The sequence below is a fragment of the Oncorhynchus keta genome, chromosome 1 (assembly GCF_023373465.1).
Source record: "Oncorhynchus keta strain PuntledgeMale-10-30-2019 chromosome 1, Oket_V2, whole genome shotgun sequence".
NCBI lineage: Eukaryota > Metazoa > Chordata > Actinopteri > Salmoniformes > Salmonidae > Oncorhynchus > Oncorhynchus keta.
In genome coordinates this window covers 3,621,649-3,639,782 of record NC_068421.1, presented here as the reverse complement: position 1 = coordinate 3,639,782, position 18,134 = coordinate 3,621,649, and the positions used below count along the sequence as shown (strand labels likewise).

General features: G+C 45.6%; 2 protein-coding genes and 2 long non-coding RNA genes across 65 annotated transcripts in view; 2 read left to right on the top strand and 2 right to left on the bottom strand.

The window, feature by feature from the left end:
- Positions 1–2,334: 2,334 nt before the first annotated feature.
- Positions 2,335–7,302, bottom strand: LOC127906723 (protein FAM186A-like). Of its 12 annotated transcripts, none has more exons than XM_052459441.1 (3): positions 7,105–7,302; positions 6,885–7,060; positions 2,335–6,796 (listed from the first exon to the last, which is right to left on the bottom strand). In XM_052459441.1, exon 3 carries the CDS (start codon positions 5,405–5,407, stop codon positions 4,466–4,468), a length of 942 nt encoding a protein of 313 aa, XP_052315401.1. In that variant the 5' UTR covers positions 5,408–6,796; positions 6,885–7,060; positions 7,105–7,302; the 3' UTR covers positions 2,335–4,465. The 12 variants fall into 12 exon arrangements, with proteins under 12 accessions (XP_052315401.1, XP_052315784.1, XP_052315859.1 ...); XM_052459824.1 differs by having other exon boundaries at positions 2,335–6,840; positions 6,973–7,060; XM_052459899.1 differs by having other exon boundaries at positions 6,973–7,060.
- Positions 7,303–8,420: 1,118 nt separating this feature from the next.
- Positions 8,421–13,899, top strand: LOC127906350 (uncharacterized). 50 transcript variants are annotated; one of them, XR_008062215.1, is made up of 5 exons: positions 8,421–8,568; positions 8,715–8,788; positions 8,974–11,777; positions 11,818–12,888; positions 13,146–13,190. It is a non-coding gene; the product is annotated as an uncharacterized LOC127906350 (long non-coding RNA). The 50 variants fall into 50 exon arrangements; XR_008062287.1 differs by lacking the exon at positions 13,146–13,190 and adding an exon at positions 13,257–13,378 and having other exon boundaries at positions 8,534–11,777; positions 11,818–12,002; positions 12,336–12,409; positions 12,815–12,888; XR_008061977.1 differs by having other exon boundaries at positions 8,534–9,047; positions 9,159–9,232; positions 9,418–11,777.
- Positions 13,506–18,134, bottom strand: part of LOC118381493 (protein FAM168A-like) — a 31,182-nt gene continuing 26,553 nt past the window's right edge. Inside the window, exons 4-7 of one of the 2 annotated variants that reach the window (XM_052458069.1) lie at positions 17,681–17,725; positions 17,383–17,563; positions 16,990–17,123; positions 13,506–14,370 (exon numbers count right to left, since the gene is read on the bottom strand). In XM_052458069.1, coding sequence (XP_052314029.1) covers positions 17,008–17,123; positions 17,383–17,563; positions 17,681–17,725 — 342 coding nt within the window. In that variant the 3' untranslated portion in view covers positions 13,506–14,370; positions 16,990–17,007. The remainder of the gene's footprint in view (positions 14,371–16,989; positions 17,124–17,382; positions 17,564–17,680; positions 17,726–18,134) is intronic. The other variant, XM_052458122.1, reaches the window with a different exon arrangement.
- The window catches only part of LOC127906703 (uncharacterized), a 3,382-nt gene continuing 3,232 nt past the window's right edge, over positions 17,985–18,134 (top strand). Inside the window, exon 1 of the long non-coding RNA XR_008062605.1 lies at positions 17,985–18,059. This is a non-coding gene — a long non-coding RNA (uncharacterized LOC127906703). The remainder of the gene's footprint in view (positions 18,060–18,134) is intronic.

Below are 18,134 nucleotides of genomic sequence, written 5' to 3'. Positions count from 1 at the left end.
GGAGACAGAGCCAGCTGTACTGCCCCAGATGCTAGGGGAGGATGGAGACAGAGCCAGCTGTACTGCCCCAGACGCTAGGGGAGGATGGAGACAGAGCCAGCTGTACTGCCCCAGATGCTAGGGGAGGATGGAGACAGAGCCAGCTGTACTGCCTCAGACGCTAGGGGAGGATGGAGACAGAGCCAGCTGCACTGCCCCAGATGCGAGGGGAGGATGGAGACAGAGCCAGCTGTACTGCCCCAGACGCTAGGGGAGGATGGAGACAGAGCCAGCTGTACTGCCCCAGACGCTAGGGGGAATGGAGACAGAGCCAGCTGTACTGCCACAGACGCTAGGGGAGGAAAGGAGACAGAGCCAGCTGTACTGCCCCAGACGCTAGGGGAGGATGGAGACAGAGCCAGCTGTACTGCCCCAGACGCTAGGGGAGGATGGAGACAGAGCCAGCTGTACTGCCTCAGACGCTAGGTGAGGATGGAGACAGAGCCAGCTGTATTGCCCCAGACGCTAGGGGAGGATGGAGACAGAGCCACCTGTAATGCCTCAGACGCTAGGGAAGGATGGAGACAGAGCCAGCTTTATTATAATATATATGAGGGATGGTAGGTGATCATCACAATTTGACATGAATAATAACCTCAATATGTCTATGGTCATGATGAACGAACAGCTAGGTCTGGAAACTTGCTCTACAGCTGTGTTTAAGAGGGAATCAGCCATTACCCCACTAATGGTGCTCAACCCCTTGTTGTGGGAAACCTAATAAGATGAATATCAGGAGATTGTTTATCATCAGTTGTACCTAAAGAGAGCTTGCTCTGTAGCTGTGTTCAAGAGTGAGTCAGCCACTACCCACACATGGGTCCTAACCCACCGTTTGGGTAACCTAATAAGGCCGAACATTAGTATCAGGATATGTGGGCGATTTTCGTTGGAACTATCAGGCATTTTCCCACAAAGATCATAGTCTCCCTGGACCATGTGTACGTTGGATGCCACTGCAGTGGAAATGTCTGCACTGATCATCTACTCTTCTGATTGGAAATGAAGCCTTTCATTCACGGACATTCATTCCATTTCTGGACTTTGGTCGTAGATGTCCTGACACTGAACACGTTTTGAGACAGGCCTAGATCAGATGTCTGACGCCTCTCTGGATCGGTGTCTCAGCTTCACTCCTCCAGCGGTCTGGGCTCTCAGTTTCACTCCTCCAGCAGTCTGGGCTCTCAGCTTCACTCCTCCAGCGGTCTGGGCTCTCAGCTTCACTCCTCCGGCGGTCTGGGCTCTCAGCTTCACTCCTCCAGCGGTCTGGGCTCTCAGCTTCACTCCTCCAGCAGTCTGGGCTCTCAGCTTCACTCCTCCGGCGGTCTGGGCTCTCAGCTTCACTCCTCCGGCGGTCTGGGCTCTCAGCTTCACTCCTCCGGCGGTCTGGGCTCTCAGCTTCACTCCTCCAGCAGTCTGGGCTCTCAGCTTCACTCCTCCAGCGGTCTGGGCTCTCAGCTTCACTCCTCCGGCGGTCTGGGCTCTCAGCTTCACTCCTCCGGCGGTCTGGGCTCTCAGCTTCACTCCTCCATCAGTCTGGGCTCTCAGCTTCACTCCTCCATCAGTCTGGGCTCTCAGCTTCACTCCTCCATCAGTCTGGGCTCTCAGCTTCACTCCTCCAGCGGTCTGGGCTCTCAGCTTCACTCCTCCAGCGGTCTGGGCTCTCAGCTTCACTCCTCCAGCGGTCTGGGCTCTCAGCTTCACTCCTCCAGCGGTCTGGGCTCTCAGCTTCACTCCTCCATTAGTCTGGGGTTGATGACAGCGCTGACAAGAGACCCTTGGGGTTCATCAGGTCCTAATCCAGGCACTTGTCATATCCTGTGTGGACTTCTGCAACTCTGTTGGCTGGACTCCCCACTTGTGTCATCAGTGTGTGTGTATGTGTATGTATAGGGAGTGGTGTGTATTGCTTAACTTCCTATAAAGCCTGCCAGGGGGCTTGGAGGGAGAAGTGAAAGACAGACAGACGTCTCTTTCTCAATCAGTTACTTCTACACAAACACACTTTCACTGTCTGTAGTATCAGCAGCACGAGCTCTACAATATGTGCTCAAGGCAATGGGACCTAACTGAGGTCTATAGGCTTAGACCATCACTAGTCAGAGGCTACGGATTGCACCCAGCTCACTACCACTACTATGACTTAAAGCTATTCTAGTGTAACCACTCCTTATAGTTCCTACCCACATCTCCATTCATCCATCACTATTGTTAGTCATACGATTGCTCGTAATACACACCTATATTTGACAGAACAGAAAAACTTCCACTCAGAAAGGAGAGACTAAGACAGAATTCCTTTTATAGGAAATGTTTAATAGTTATTCAATGGCCTACATCTTACAGTAAATATTATACAATTACAAACGTGGCTTAGTTATGGTACAAAGATCACTATCTGATCTTCAAAAAAAATTGTAAAAAATAATTCCAATTAAAAACAGATTTACACTTCATATCACAAGCCTGACATGGGTCTGCAACGCTGGACCAATAGTTAACAAACCATTCAGTTCACGCAACGTTGAGAAAACGTTGTGCCATGGTTTGCCACAACTGTTGTGCAAACTGGGTCCCAAACTTCAAGGGGGTTGTTCCTAAACTCGCTCCAGGGGGTTGTTCCTAAACTCGCTCCAGGGGGTTGTTCCTAAACTCGCTCCAGGGGGTTGTTCCTAAACTCGCTCCAGGGGGTTGTTCCTAAACTCGCTCCAGGGGGTTGTTCCTAAACTCGCTCCAGGGGGTTGTTCCTAAACTCGCTCCAGGGGGTTGTTCCTAAACTCGCTCCAGGGGGTTGTTCCTAAACTCGCTCCAGGGGGTTGTTCCTAAACTCGCTCCAGGGGGTTGTTCCTAAACTCGCTCCAGGGTTAAAAGTATTTTGGAAGACGAGGAATTTCCACTTTTTTGCATCATTTTAATTTTCAAATTATTATTTTAGAAATAATAAGCTGCAGAACATTGAGGAGACCCCCAAAAAAAAAAAAAATGTAATAAGTCCACGATACCTCCAACAGTTGGGTTTTAATTTGAGGAAACTGCTAAGACCACTGATGCAGAGAAGAGTCAGAAAAAGAGAAGTGGCGGTCGGTGTTTGAGGATATATTTCAACATAAACACCATTTTGACTTCCCATAGTTGTGAAGAAATGAATAGTACACAAACATCAACAACAAATAAATCATTAAATCAATAAATCAACAATACATCTTTAAAAGGATCTTGAACTTCTTTTACACGTATTTAGAGATGGAATGATACAAAAAGGTGAAGGAATCATAAGTTGATAGTGAACGAATAAAAATACCTTAAAATACATCCCCCTTTGAGCTCTGCAGGTAAGAGTTAATCAGGGTTGGGGTCAAGTCCATTTCAATTCAGAGAACAAGTTGAAATTCAGTTACCTTCCTGAAATGACGGAGTAGAAGTGGAATTGACCCCAAACCTCCTGAAATCACAGTCATGCGAACAAGTGACATTTGTGTGTGTGTGTGTGTGTGTGTGTGTGTGTGTGTGTGTGTGTGTGTGTGTGTGTGTGTGTGTGTGTGTGTGTGTGTGTGTGTGAAAGTCTGAAACGAGTCCCCTCGGGGCGAGTGTCTTATCAGAACCGCTGAAACTTGTACCATAGAATAATAAAATACCAAATCGCAGTTGAAACCTTAAATAACACTCATGGAAACAAGTGCTCAATTTTACACGGCTACGGAAATCCAACAGTCTGTTTCCTGTTTTAGGCCGAGGTGTAGAATGTTGGCCGTTCCAAAATCACCCCCCTTTTTGTGTTGCTGTTAAAGGACATGATGGGTTTAAGAAACATGGTACTAGCGCCACCTACAGTCGCCTTCTGGATGATTCAGTAGAGTTGAACAACCATCCAATCCTCTCAGATCTACATGAGGTAGAGATGTTAGACTGGGCACCAGACTGTGGTGGTTTAGTGACACAACATCCATAGCTTTAACAGATTGGATTACATGAGACATCTACAGTCTCGGTTATCTACATGGTTCCAGTCTGCCATTACACCTCACTTCTCATTCATCATTCTGTTATGAAGAGATGCAGAGGGCTGCTCTTTACCAACACTTAAAGGGGGGGAGAGACAGAGAGAGAGATAGAGACAGAGAGAGAGATAGAGACAGAGAGATAGAGAGCTGGAGGACAGAGCCACAGACAGAGAGGGGGAAGTAAAATTCAGGAAGAGAGAAACGCAGACCAGTTCCAACCCCAATGGCAGGATATTTTAATTTATTTTATTTACCTTTATTTAACTAGGCAAGTCAGTTAAGAAAAAAACTAATTTTCAATGACTGCCTAGGAACAGTGGGATAACTGCCTTGTTCAGGGGCAGAACGACAGACCTTTCGGTTACTAGTCCAAAGCTCTAACCACTAGGCTATGCCCGGATATGGAGGTCATTAATAACCAATTATTACATTAGAACTGACTTGAACAGATTTTCAGACAGATTATGTTTGGATTCGACAAAGACCAACAACTGGATTGACAAGTAACTTATTAAATAACATTTACTAAAATTCACCACAGAGGAGACAAACCAGAGAGTGTGAAGGACGGAGGGACAGAGTGAGAAAGGGAGAGAGGGAGGGAGGGAGAGACCGCGTGAGAGAGAGACAGAGGGAGGGAGGGAGAGACCGCGTGAGAGAGAGACAGCGTGAGAGAGAGAGACCGCGTGAGAGAGAGGGAGAGAGACCGCATGAGAGAGAGGGAGAGAGAGGGATAGCGTGAGAAAGGGAGGAGAGAGAGACCGCGTGAGAGAGAGGGAGAGAGAGACCGCGTGAGAGAGAGGGAGAGAGAGACAGCATGAGAGAGAGGGAGGGAGAGACCACGTGAGAGAGAGGGAGAGAGAGACCGCATGAGAGAGAGGGAGAGAGAGGGATAGCGTGAGAAAGGGAGAGAGAGACCACGTGAGAGAGGGAGAGAGAGACAGCATGAGAGAGAGGGAGAGAGAGACAGCATGAGAGAGAGGGAGAGAGAGACCGCGTGAGAGAGAGGGAGAGAGAGACCGCGTGAGAGATAGGGAGAGAGAGACCGCGTGAGAGGGAGAGAGATACAGCATGAGAGGGAGAGAGAGACAGCATGAGAGAGAGGGAGAGAGAGACCGCATGAGAGAGAGGGAGAGAGAGACCGCATGAGAGAGAGGGAGAGACCGCGTGAGAGAGGGAGAGAGAGACCGCGTGAGAGAGAGAGACCGCATGAGAGAGAGGGAGAGAGAGAGGGATAGCGTGAGAAAGGGAGAGAGAGGGAGGGAGGGAGAGACAGCATGAGAGAGAGGGAGAGAGAGAGACCACGTGAGAGAGGGAGAGAGAGACCGCGTGAGAGAGAGGGAGAGAGAAGGAGGGAGAGACAGCATGAGAGAGAAGGAGAGAGAGACCGCGTGAGAGAGGGAGAGAGAGACCGCGTGAGAAAGGGAGACAGCGTGAGAGAGAGGGACAGCGTGAGAAAGGGAGAGAGAGACAGCGTGAGAAAGGGAGACAGCGTGAGAGAGAGGGACAGCGTGAGAAAGGGAGAGAGAGACAGCGTGAGAAAGGGACAGCGTGGGAAAGGGAGAGAGAGACAGCGTGAGAAAGGGACAGCGTGAGAGAGGGACAGCGTGAGAGAGGGAGAGAAAGGGAGGGAGAGAGGGACAGCGTGAGAGAAAGGGAGGGAGAGAAAGGGACAGCGTGAGAGAGAGGGACAGCGTGAGAGAGAGGGACAGCGTGAGAGAGAGGGACAGCGTGAGAAAGGGACAGCGTGAGAGAGGGACAGCGTGAGAGAGGGACAGCGTGAGAGAGAGGGACAGCGTGAGAGAGGGACAGCGTGAGAGAGAGGGACAGCGTGAGAGAGGGACAGCGTGAGAGAGGGACAGCGTGAGAAAGGGACAGCGTGAGAGAGGGACAGCGTGAGAGAGGGAGAGAGAGAGAGGGACAGCGTGAGAGAGAGGGTAATGTCTGATTTCTTAGATTCTAAAAGGTAGTGTATTTCTTCATATTGATTCCAGCATGCTTTGCAGTAACACACAACCTCTCAGTGTATAAATAAACTGCATTGTGGTGCATGACGCTCCATGCTACACTACACCTGAAAATGAACCATCCCCACGCTCAAAAGACCACGGAAGGAAAAACACGCCATATTTTTTTCTTAACCTCAATGTGAAACAACACTGAAATAGTGGTTGATTAAATAAATGCTCATGAACAACAATAAGCCATTTTCTTTTGTTGAGAATTATACTAACTAGTAAGAAACATTATCAGGACTAAGGACACCTTACTGAACTCGTAATATCTATTGTTTCGTTTTTCTTAAATGTCAGTTTAAACTGCCTCTCTCTGTTTCACTATGAGGTCTAGCTACCTGGTACCTAGTAGAAATTATTGTCGTCTGGTTATTTATTGTGCAACGCTTCCTTGTGAGATTATTACAATAACTCTGATATGTACTGCTGCCACCTCAGATTACAGTAACAGTGAACTCTGATATGTACTGCTGCCACCTCAGATTACAGTAACAGTGAACTCTGATATGTACTGCTGCCACCTCAGATTACAGTAACAGTGAACTCTGATATGTACTGCTGCCACCTCAGATTACAGTAACAGTGAACTCTGATATGTACTGCTGCCACCTCAGATTACAGTAACAGTGAACTCTGATATGTACTGCTGCCACCTCAGATTACAGTAACAGTGAACTCTGATATGTACTGCTGCCACCTCAGATTACAGTAACAGTGAACTCTGATATGTACTGCTGCCACCTCAGAATACAGTAATAGTGAACTCTGATATGTACTGCTGCCACCTCAGAATACAGTAACAGTGAACTCTGATATGTACTGCTGCCACCTCAGATTACAGTAACAGTGAACTCTGATATGTACTGCTGCCACCTCAGATTACAGTAACAGTGAACTCTGATATGTACTGCTGCCACCTCAGATTACAGTAACAGTGAACTCTGATATGTACTGCTGCCACCTCAGATTACAGTAACAGTGAACTCTGATATGTACTGCTGCCACCTCAGAATACAGTAATAGTGAACTCTGATATGTACTGCTGCCACCTCAGATTACAGTAACAGTGACTCAAATGGATTGAGGCTGGATACAGAGCCCATAATGCAGACTTAAGGACGACCAGAATTAGGATTTAAAAATGATCTTAATTCTAAATGACTAAAATAATGACTGTGCGGTAACCGTATGACGAGGCATTGTTCTCTTATTATTGCAAGTGATCCACCCCACCACTCCCCTCCTGACCCACCCCACCACTCCCCTCCTGACCCACCCCACCACTCCCCTCCTGACCCACCCCACCACTCCCCTCCTGACCCACCTCACCACTCCCCTCCTGACCCACCCCACCACTCACCTCCTGACCCACCCCTCCACTCCACTCCCCTCCTGACCCACCCCACAACTCCCCTCCTGACCCACCTCACCACTCCCCTCCTGACCCACCCCACCACTCCCCTCCTGACCCACCCCACCACTCACCTCCTGACCCACCCCTCCACTCCCCCTGACCCACCCCACCACTCCCTCCTGACCCACCCCTCCACTCCACTCCCCTCCTGACCCACCCCTCCACTCCACTCCCTCCTGACCCACCCCACAACTCCCCTCCTGACCCACCTCACCACTCCCCTCCTGACCCACCCCACCACTCCCCTCCTGACCCACCCCACCACTCCCCTCCTGACCCACCCCACCACTCCCTCCTGACCCACCCCTCCACTCCCCTCCTGACCCACCCCACCACTCCCCTCCTGACCCACCTCACCACTCCCCTCCTGACCCACCCCACCACTCCCCCTGACCCACCCCACAACTCCCCGCCTGACCCACCCCTCCACTCCCCTCCTGACCCACCCCACCACTCCCCTCCTGACCCACCCCACCACTCCCCTCCTGACCCACCCCCCCTCCACTCCCCTCCTGACCCACCCCACCCCACCACCCCCTCCTGACCCACCCCACCCCACCACTCCCCTCCTGACCCACCCCACCACTCCCCTCCTGACCCACCCCACCACTCCCCTCCTGACCCACCCCACCACTCCCCTCCTGACCCACCCCACCACTCCCCTCCTGACCCACCCCACAACTCCCCCTGACCCACCCCACAACTCCCCCTGACCCACCCCTCCACTCCCCCTGACCCACCCCACCACTCCCCTCCTGACCCACCCCACCACTCCCCCCCTGACCCACCCCTCCACTCCCCTCCTGACTCCAAGTACTGTGGCCACTGTGATGCTGCATCTAGTCAGACAGCGGATCTAGTCAGAAAGCGGATCTAGTCAGACAGCGGATCTAGTCAGACAGCGGATCTAGTCAGACAGCGGATCTAGTCAGACAGCGGATCTAGTCAGACAGCGGATCTAGTCAGACAGCGGATCTAGTCAGACAGCGGATCTAGTCAGACAGCGGATCTAGTCGTTACAGATCTAAGAAACAGCTATAAGCTGGAAGACAACCCTTGCTATCAGAAGTGGAAGATGAACTGAAGATCAGAACGACAGGTTTGCTGTTCCAACACACAGGATGTAAAGACAACAGGTTTGCTGTTCCAACACACAGGATGTAAAGACAACAGGTTTGCTGTTCCAACACAGGATGTAAAGACAACAGGTTTGCTGTTCTAACACACAGGATGTAAAGACAACAGGTTTGCTGTTCTAACACACAGGATGTAAAGACAACAGGTTTACTGTTCTAACACACAGGATGTAAAGACAACAGGTTTGCTGTTCTAACACACAGGATGTAAAGACAACAGGTTTGCTGTTCCAACACACAGGATGTAAAGACAACAGGTTTACTGTTCCAACACACAGGATGTAAAGACAACAGGTTTGCTGTTCTAACACACAGGATGTAAAGACAACAGGTTTGCTGTTCCAACACACAGGATGTAAAGACAACAGGTTTACTGTTCTAACACACAGGATGTAAAGACAACAGGTTTGCTGTTCTAACACACAGGATGTAAAGACAACAGGTTTACTGTTCTAACACACAGGATGTAAAGACAACAGGTTTGCTGTTCCAACACACAGGATGTAAAGACAACAGGTTTACTGTTCCAACACACAGGATGTAAAGACAACAGGTTTACTGTTCCAACACACAGGATGTAAAGACAACAGGTTTACTGTTCTAACACACAGGATGTAAAGACAACAGGTTTGCTGTTCCAACACACAGGATGTAAAGACAACAGGTTTACTGTTCCAACACACAGGATGTAAAGACAACAGGTTTACTGTTCCAACACACAGGATGTAAAGACAACAGGTTTACTGTTCCAACACACAGGATGTAAAGACAACAGGTTTGCTGTTCTAACACACAGGATGTAAAGACAACAGGTTTGCTGTTCTAACACACAGGATGTAAAGACAACAGGTTTACTGTTCCAACACACAGGATGTAAAGACAACAGGTTTGCTGTTCTAACACACAGGATGTAAAGACAACAGGTTTACTGTTCTAACACACAGGATGTAAAGACAACAGGTTTGCTGTTCTAACACACAGGATGTAAAGACAACAGGTTTACTGTTCTAACACACAGGATGTAAAGACAACAGGTTTACTGTTCCAACACACAGGATGTAAAGACAACAGGTTTGCTGTTCCAACACACAGGATGTAAAGACAACAGGTTTACTGTTCTAACACACAGGATGTAAAGACAACAGGTTTACTGTTCTAACACACAGGATGTAAAGACAACAGGTTTACTGTTCCAACACACAGGATGTAAAGACAACAGGTTTACTGTTCCAACACACAGGATGTAAAGACAACAGGTTTACTGTTCTAACACACAGGATGTAAAGACAACAGGTTTACTGTTCTAACACACAGGATGTAAAGACAACAGGTTTACTGTTCTAACACACAGGATGTAAAGACAACAGGTTTACTGTTCCAACACAGGATGTAAAGACAACAGGTTTGCTGTTCTAACACACAGGATGTAAAGACAACAGGTTTACTGTTCTAACACACAGGATGTAAAGACAACAGGTTTACTGTTCTAACACACAGGATGTAAAGACAACAGGTTTACTGTTCTAACACACAGGATGTAAAGACAACAGGTTTACTGTTCTAACACACAGGATGTAAAGACAACAGGTTTACTGTTCCAACACACAGGATGTAAAGACAACAGGTTTGCTGTTCCAACACACAGGATGTAAAGACAACAGGTTTACTGTTCCAACACACAGGATGTAAAGACAACAGGTTTGCTGTTCTAACACAGGATGTAAAGACAACAGGTTTACTGTTCTAACACACAGGATGTAAAGACAACAGGTTTGCTGTTCCAACACACAGGATGTAAAGACAACAGGTTTACTGTTCTAACACAGGATGTAAAGACAACAGGTTTGCTGTTCCAACACACAGGATGTAAAGACAACAGGTTTACTGTTCCAACACACAGGATGTAAAGACAACAGGTTTACTGTTCTAACACACAGGATGTAAAGACAACAGGTTTGCTGTTCTAACACACAGGATGTAAAGACAACAGGTTTACTGTTCCAACACACAGGATGTAAAGACAACAGGTTTACTGTTCTAACACACAGGATGTAAAGACAACAGGTTTACTGTTCTAACACACAGGATGTAAAGACAACAGGTTTACTGTTCCAACACACAGGATGTAAAGACAACAGGTTTGCTGTTCCAACACACAGGATGTAAAGACAACAGGTTTACTGTTCCAACACACAGGATGTAAAGACAACAGGTTTACTGTTCTAACACAGGATGTAAAGACAACAGGTTTACTGTTCTAACACACAGGATGTAAAGACAACAGGTTTGCTGTTCTAACACACAGGATGTAAAGACAACAGGTTTACTGTTCTAACACACAGGATGTAAAGACAACAGGTTTGCTGTTCCAACACACAGGATGTAAAGACAACAGGTTTACTGTTCCAACACACAGGATGTAAAGACAACAGGTTTGCTGTTCTAACACACAGGATGTAAAGACAACAGGTTTACTGTTCCAACACACAGGATGTAAAGACAACAGGTTTACTGTTCCAACACACAGGATGTAAAGACAACAGGTTTGCTGTTCCAACACACAGGATGTAAAGACAACAGGTTTACTGTTCCAACACACAGGATGTAAAGACAACAGGTTTACTGTTCTAACACACAGGATGTAAAGACAACAGGTTTACTGTTCTAACACACAGGATGTAAAGACAACAGGTTTACTGTTCCAACACACAGGATGTAAAGACAACAGGTTTACTGTTCTAACACACAGGATGTAAAGACAACAGGTTTACTGTTCCAACACACAGGATGTAAAGACAACAGGTTTACTGTTCCAACACACAGGATGTAAAGACAACAGGTTTACTGTTCCAACACACAGGATGTAAAGACAACAGGTTTACTGTTCCAACACACAGGATGTAAAGACAACAGGTTTGCTGTTCTAACACACAGGATGTAAAGACAACAGGTTTGCTGTTCTAACACACAGGATGTAAAGACAACAGGTTTACTGTTCTAACACACAGGATGTAAAGACAACAGGTTTACTGTTCCAACACACAGGATGTAAAGACAACAGGTTTACTGTTCCAACACACAGGATGTAAAGACAACAGGTTTGCTGTTCCAACACACAGGATGTAAAGACAACAGGTTTGCTGTTCTAACACACAGGATGTAAAGACAACAGGTTTGCTGTTCCAACACACAGGATGTAAAGACAACAACAGGTTTGCTGTTCCAACACACAGGATGTAAAGACAACAGGTTTACTGTTCTAACACACAGGATGTAAAGACAACAGGTTTGCTGTTCTAACACACAGGATGTAAAGACAACAGGTTTGCTGTTCCAACACACAGGATGTAAAGACAACAGGTTTACTGTTCCAACACACAGGATGTAAAGACAACAGGTTTACTGTTCCAACACACAGGATGTAAAGACAACAGGTTTGCTGTTCCAACACACAGGATGTAAAGACAACAGGTTTGCTGTTCCAACACACAGGATGTAAAGACAACAGGTTTGCTGTTCTAACACACAGGATGTAAAGACAACAGGTTTACTGTTCCAACACACAGGATGTAAAGACAACAGGTTTACTGTTCCAACACACAGGATGTAAAGACAACAGGTTTGCTGTTCCAACACACAGGATGTAAAGACAACAGGTTTACTGTTCTAACACACAGGATGTAAAGACAACAGGTTTACTGTTCCAACACACAGGATGTAAAGACAACAGGTTTGCTGTTCTAACACACAGGATGTAAAGACAACAGGTTTACTGTTCTAACACACAGGATGTAAAGACAACAGGTTTACTGTTCCAACACACAGGATGTAAAGACAACAGGTTTACTGTTCCAACACACAGGATGTAAAGACAACAGGTTTGCTGTTCCAACACACAGGATGTAAAGACAACAGGTTTACTGTTCCAACACACAGGATGTAAAGACAACAGGTTTGCTGTTCCAACACACAGGATGTAAAGACAACAGGTTTACTGTTCTAACACAGGATGTAAAGACAACAGGTTTACTGTTCTAACACACAGGATGTAAAGACAACAGGTTTGCTGTTCTAACACACAGGATGTAAAGACAACAGGTTTGCTGTTCTAACACACAGGATGTAAAGACAACAGGTTTACTGTTCCAACACACAGGATGTAAAGACAACAGGTTTGCTGTTCTAACACACAGGATGTAAAGACAACAGGTTTGCTGTTCTAACACACAGGATGTAAAGACAACAGGTTTACTGTTCTAACACACAGGATGTAAAGACAACAGGTTTACTGTTCCAACACACAGGATGTAAAGACAACAGGTTTACTGTTCCAACACACAGGATGTAAAGACAACAGGTTTGCTGTTCCAACACACAGGATGTAAAGACAAAAGGTTTACTGTTCTAACACAGGATGTAAAGACAACAGGTTTGCTGTTCCAACACACAGGATGTAAAGACAACAGGTTTACTGTTCCAACACACAGGATGTAAAGACAACAGGTTTACTGTTCTAACACACAGGATGTAAAGACAACAGGTTTGCTGTTCCAACACACAGGATGTAAAGACAACAGGTTTACTGTTCCAACACACAGGATGTAAAGACAACAGGTTTACTGTTCCAACACACAGGATGTAAAGACAACAGGTTTGCTGTTCCAACACACAGGATGTAAAGACAACAGGTTTACTGTTCTAACACACAGGATGTAAAGACAACAGGTTTACTGTTCTAACACACAGGATGTAAAGACAACAGGTTTGCTGTTCCAACACACAGGATGTAAAGACAACAGGTTTACTGTTCTAACACACAGGATGTAAAGACAACAGGTTTACTGTTCTAACACACAGGATGTAAAGACAACAGGTTTACTGTTCTAACACACAGGATGTAAAGACAACAGGTTTACTGTTCTAACACACAGGATGTAAAGACAACAGGTTTGCTGTTCTAACACACAGGATGTAAAGACAACAGGTTTGCTGTTCTAACACACAGGATGTAAAGACAACAGGTTTACTGTTCTAACACACAGGATGTAAAGACAACAGGTTTACTGTTCCAACACAGGATGTAAAGACAACAGGTTTGCTGTTCCAACACACAGGATGTAAAGACAACAGGTTTGCTGTTCTAACACACAGGATGTAAAGACAACAGGTTTGCTGTTCCAACACACAGGATGTAAAGACAACAACAGGTTTGCTGTTCCAACACAGTGCTTTGTTGGAAAGGTAAAAGTAAGGGATTAAAACAACTAATTAAATTCAATCAAAGCACTGTGCTGATATCTAATGGTTAGAACATTTGGCAGCATAAAGCTGGTGATGATGACAGGGATGGAGCAGGACGCGGCCAGTACATTCCCACCTCTGACACACAGCAGCAGCACACAGTACACGAGCAGAGCAACAGACACTCGCGATTGGTCAATCACTCTGGAGTTCCAATGATGATGTAACAATGTAAAAAACAATGAACTGACACGACATATTAACGAATCAAAGGAGGAAAAGAAAAGAATCGTTGAGTAAACAAACAAATATCAAGCAGCTTTTGTAAAACCCTAGAGAATGCAGCAAGTGTCCGTTGCTCTTTAGTTTTGTTGTTGCAGACAGGTGTGAGGTTGCCATGGTGACCGTAAGAAGCCTCTGCAACACTTTAGTTTTGTTGTTGCAGACAGATGTGACATTGCCATGGTGACCATAAGAAGCCTGTGTAAGACTGGAGTAGTTGCATACCATGTCGGACTCCAGATCTGAAACCACAGAGAAAGTGAGAAAACATTGGATTGATTTGAGAGTGGAATGTGGACATTTGGACAATTATAAGATGACTTGGAAAGGTTCTGAAAATGTTCCGGGGTGAAAGAGAGAGAGAAGGAGAGAAATGAGGAAAGTGAAAGAAAGAGAGAGAGGAGAGAAATGAGGAAAGTGAAAGAAAGAGAGGAGAGAAATGAGGAAAGTGAAAGAAAGAGAGGAGAGAAATAAGGAAGTCAAAAGAAAGAGAGAAGGAGAGAAATTAGGAAAGTGAAAGAAAGAGAGGAGAGAAATTAGGAAAGTGAAAGAAAGAGAGGAGAGAAATGAGGAAAGTGAGAGAAAGAGAGGAGAGAAATGAGGAAAGCGGAAGAAAGAGAGAAGGAGAGAAATGAGGAAGTCGAAAGAAAGAGAGAGAGAGAAATAAGGAAAGTGAAAGAAGAGAGGAGAGAAATGAGGAAAGTGAAAGAAAGAGAGAGAGAGGAGAGAAATAAGGAAGTCGAAAGAAAGAGAGAAGGAGAGAAATGAGGAAAGTGAAAGAAAGAGAGGAGAGAAATGAGGAAGTCGAAAGAAAGAGAGAGAGAGAGAAATGAGGAAGTCGAAAGAGAGAGAGAGGAGAGAAATGAGGAAAGTGAAAGAAAGAGAGAGGAGAGAAATGAGGAAAGTGAAAGAAAGAGAGAGGAGAGAAATGAGGAAAGTGAAAGAAAGAGAGAAGGAGAGAAATGAGGAAAGTGAAAGAGAGAGAGAGGAGAGAAATGAGGAAAGTGAAAGAAAGAGAGGAGAGAAATGAGGAAAGTGAAAGAAAGAGAGAAGGAGAGAAATGAGGAAAGTGAAAGAAAGAGAGAAGGAGAGAAATGAGGAAAGTGAAAGAAAGAGAGAAGGAGAGAAATGAGGAAAGTGAAAGAAAGAGAGAGAGAGAAATGAGGAAAGTGAAAGAAAGAGAGAGAGGGGAGAGAAATGAGGAAAGTGAAAGAAAGAGAGAGAGGAGAGAAATGAGGAAAGTGAAAGAAAGAGAGGAGAGAAATGAGGAAAGTGAAAGAAAGAGAAAGAGAGGAGAAATGAGAAATGAAAGGAAAGTGAAAGAAAGAAAGAGAGGAGAGAAATGAGGAAAGTGAAAGAAAGAGAGGAGAGAAATGAGGAAAGTGAAAGAAAGAGAGAGAGGGGAGAGAAATGAGGAAAGTGAAAGAAAGAGAGGAGAGAAATAAGGAAGAGAGAAAGAAATGAGGAAAGTGAAAGAAAGAGAGAGAGAGAGAAATGAGGAAAGTGAAAGAAAGAGAGAGGAGAGAAATGAGGAAAGTGAAAGAAAGAGAGGAGAAATAAGGAAGTCGAAAGAAAGAGAGAGAGAGAGAAATGAGGAAGTCGAAAGAGAGAGAGAGGAGAGAAATGAGGAAAGTGAAAGAAAGAGAGAAGGAGAGAAATGAGGAAAGTGAAAGAAAGAGAGGAGAGAAATAAGGAAGTCGAAAGAAAGAGAGAGAGAGAAATGAGGAAGTCGAAAGAGAGAGAGAGGAGAGAAATTAGGAAAGTGAAAGAAAGAGAGAGAGAGGAGAGAAATGAGGAAAGTGAAAGAAAGATAGAGAGAAGGAGAGAAATGAGGAAAGTGAAAGAAAGAGAGAGAGGAGAGAAATGAGGAAAGTGAAAGAAAGAGAGAAGGAGAGAAATAAGGAAGTTGAAAGAAAGAGAGAGAGGAGAGAAATGAGGAAGTCGAAAGAAAGAGAGAGAGGAGAGAAATGAGGAAAGTGAAAGAAAGAGAGAGGAGAGAAATGAGGAAAGTGAAAGAAAGAGAGAGGAGAGAAATGAGGAAAGTGAAAGAAAGAGAGAGAGAGGAGAGAAATTAGGAAAGTGAAAGAAAGATAGAGAGAAGGAGAGAAATGAGGAAAGTGGAAAGAAAGAAAGAGAGAGGAGAGAAATGAGGAAAGTGAAAGAAAGAGAGAGAGAGGAGAGAAATGAGGAAGTCGAAAGAAAGAGAGAGAGAGGAGAGAAATAAGGAAAGTGAAAGAAAGAGAGAAGGAGAGAAATGAGGAAAGTGAAAGAAAGAGAGGAGAGAAATGAGGAAGTCAAAAGAAAGAGAGAGAAGAGAAATAAGGAAAGTGAAAGAAAGAGAGGAGAGAAATGAGGAAAGGAAAGAAAGAGAGGGAGAAGAGAAATAAGGAAAGTGAAAGAAAGAGAGAAGGAGAGAAATGAGGAAAGGAAAGAAAGAGAGAAGGAGAGAAATAAGGAAAGTGAAAGAAAGAGAGAAGGAGAGAAATGAGGAAAGCGAAAGAAAGAGAGAAGGAGAGAAATGAGGAAAGTGAAAGAAAGAGAGGAGAGAAATGAGGAAAGAAAGAAAGAGATAAGAAAAAATAAGAAAGTGAAAGAAAGAGAGAAGGAGAGAAATGAGGAAAGGAAAGAAAGAGAGAGAGAGAAATGAGGAAAGGAAAGAAAGAGAGAGAGGAGAGAAATAAGAAGAAATAAGAAATAAGAAGAAAAATGAAAAAGAAAGAAAGAGAGAAGGAGAGAAATGAGGAAAGGAAAGAAAGAGAGAGAGAGGAGAGAAATGAGGAAAGGAAAGAAAGAGAGAAGGAGAGAAATGAGGAAAGTGAAAGAGAGCGAGCTAGTAAAGGAGTGCTAGTCACATGACTTACTTCTCGTGGGGTGGGGGTCTACCAGTGGGGCGGGACATAGCTGTACCCAGGTGCACCCTGGGGCCGGAACTGCGGCATGGTGACGTGTTGGTGCGCTCCCAGCTGAGCGTGCTGCGGTGTGGTCAGCAGGGTTCCTACAGGACGACACACGAATCATCAGCGTCGGGTGTCATTTTGTCACTGTTGTTTTGACTGCAGCACTATGGTCAATATGGCACCGACCAAAACTAACAGAGTTTACACCAAAAAACACAACAGCAATATAATCATTTTAGCATAACTTACGTTTAGCATGAGAAATGAAATGAGATCATTCAAAAAGGTATTTAATATGAAAATATCTTCAACAACACATGCTGTAGATACATCAGCTCCCTCAGTCATCAGCCCGACCTGCACTCATAGCCATGGTGGTCCCGGCAACCATCCCCATGGCAGCCATTCCGTTGTTTCTAGGGGCTTGGACCGGGGCGGGGTAGAGGGCTGAGGGCAGGCTGTTTGGCTGAACCACTGTGGTGTGGTGGATTACATGAGGCTGAGGCTGAGCAGCATAAACAGGCTGGGTGTAATACGCCTACAGACACAGAGACAGAGGTTAGAGTGTGTCTGTGTTAGTGTGTGTCTGTGTTAGTGTGTGTCTGTGTTAGTGTGTGTTTATGTGTGTGTGCATGTGAGTAGTGTGTTGATTTACATGTGGCTGAGCCGCATACACTGGCTGGCCATAATACGCTGCTGCCTACAGGGAGACAGAGAGAGAGGTTAGGGTGTGTGTGTGTTTACCAGTACATAAAGGTTCTACTGAGGGTAGTAGGGTGTGTGTGTGTGTTTACCAGTACATAAAGGTTCTACTGAGGGAGTAGGGTGTGTGTGTGTGTGTGTGTGTGTGTGTGTGTGTGTGTGTGTGTGTGTGTGTGTGTGTGTGTGTGTGTGTGTGTGTGTTTACCAGTACATAAAGGTTCTACTGAGGGTAGGGTGTGTGTGTGTGTGTGTGTGTGTGTGTGTGTGTGTGTGTGTGTGTGTGTGTGTGTGTGTGTGTGTGTGTGTGTGTGTGTGTTTACCAGTACATAAAGGTTCTACTGAGGGAGTAGGGTGTGTGTGTGTGTGTGTGTGTGTGTGTGTGTGTGTGTGTGTGTGTTTACCAGAAC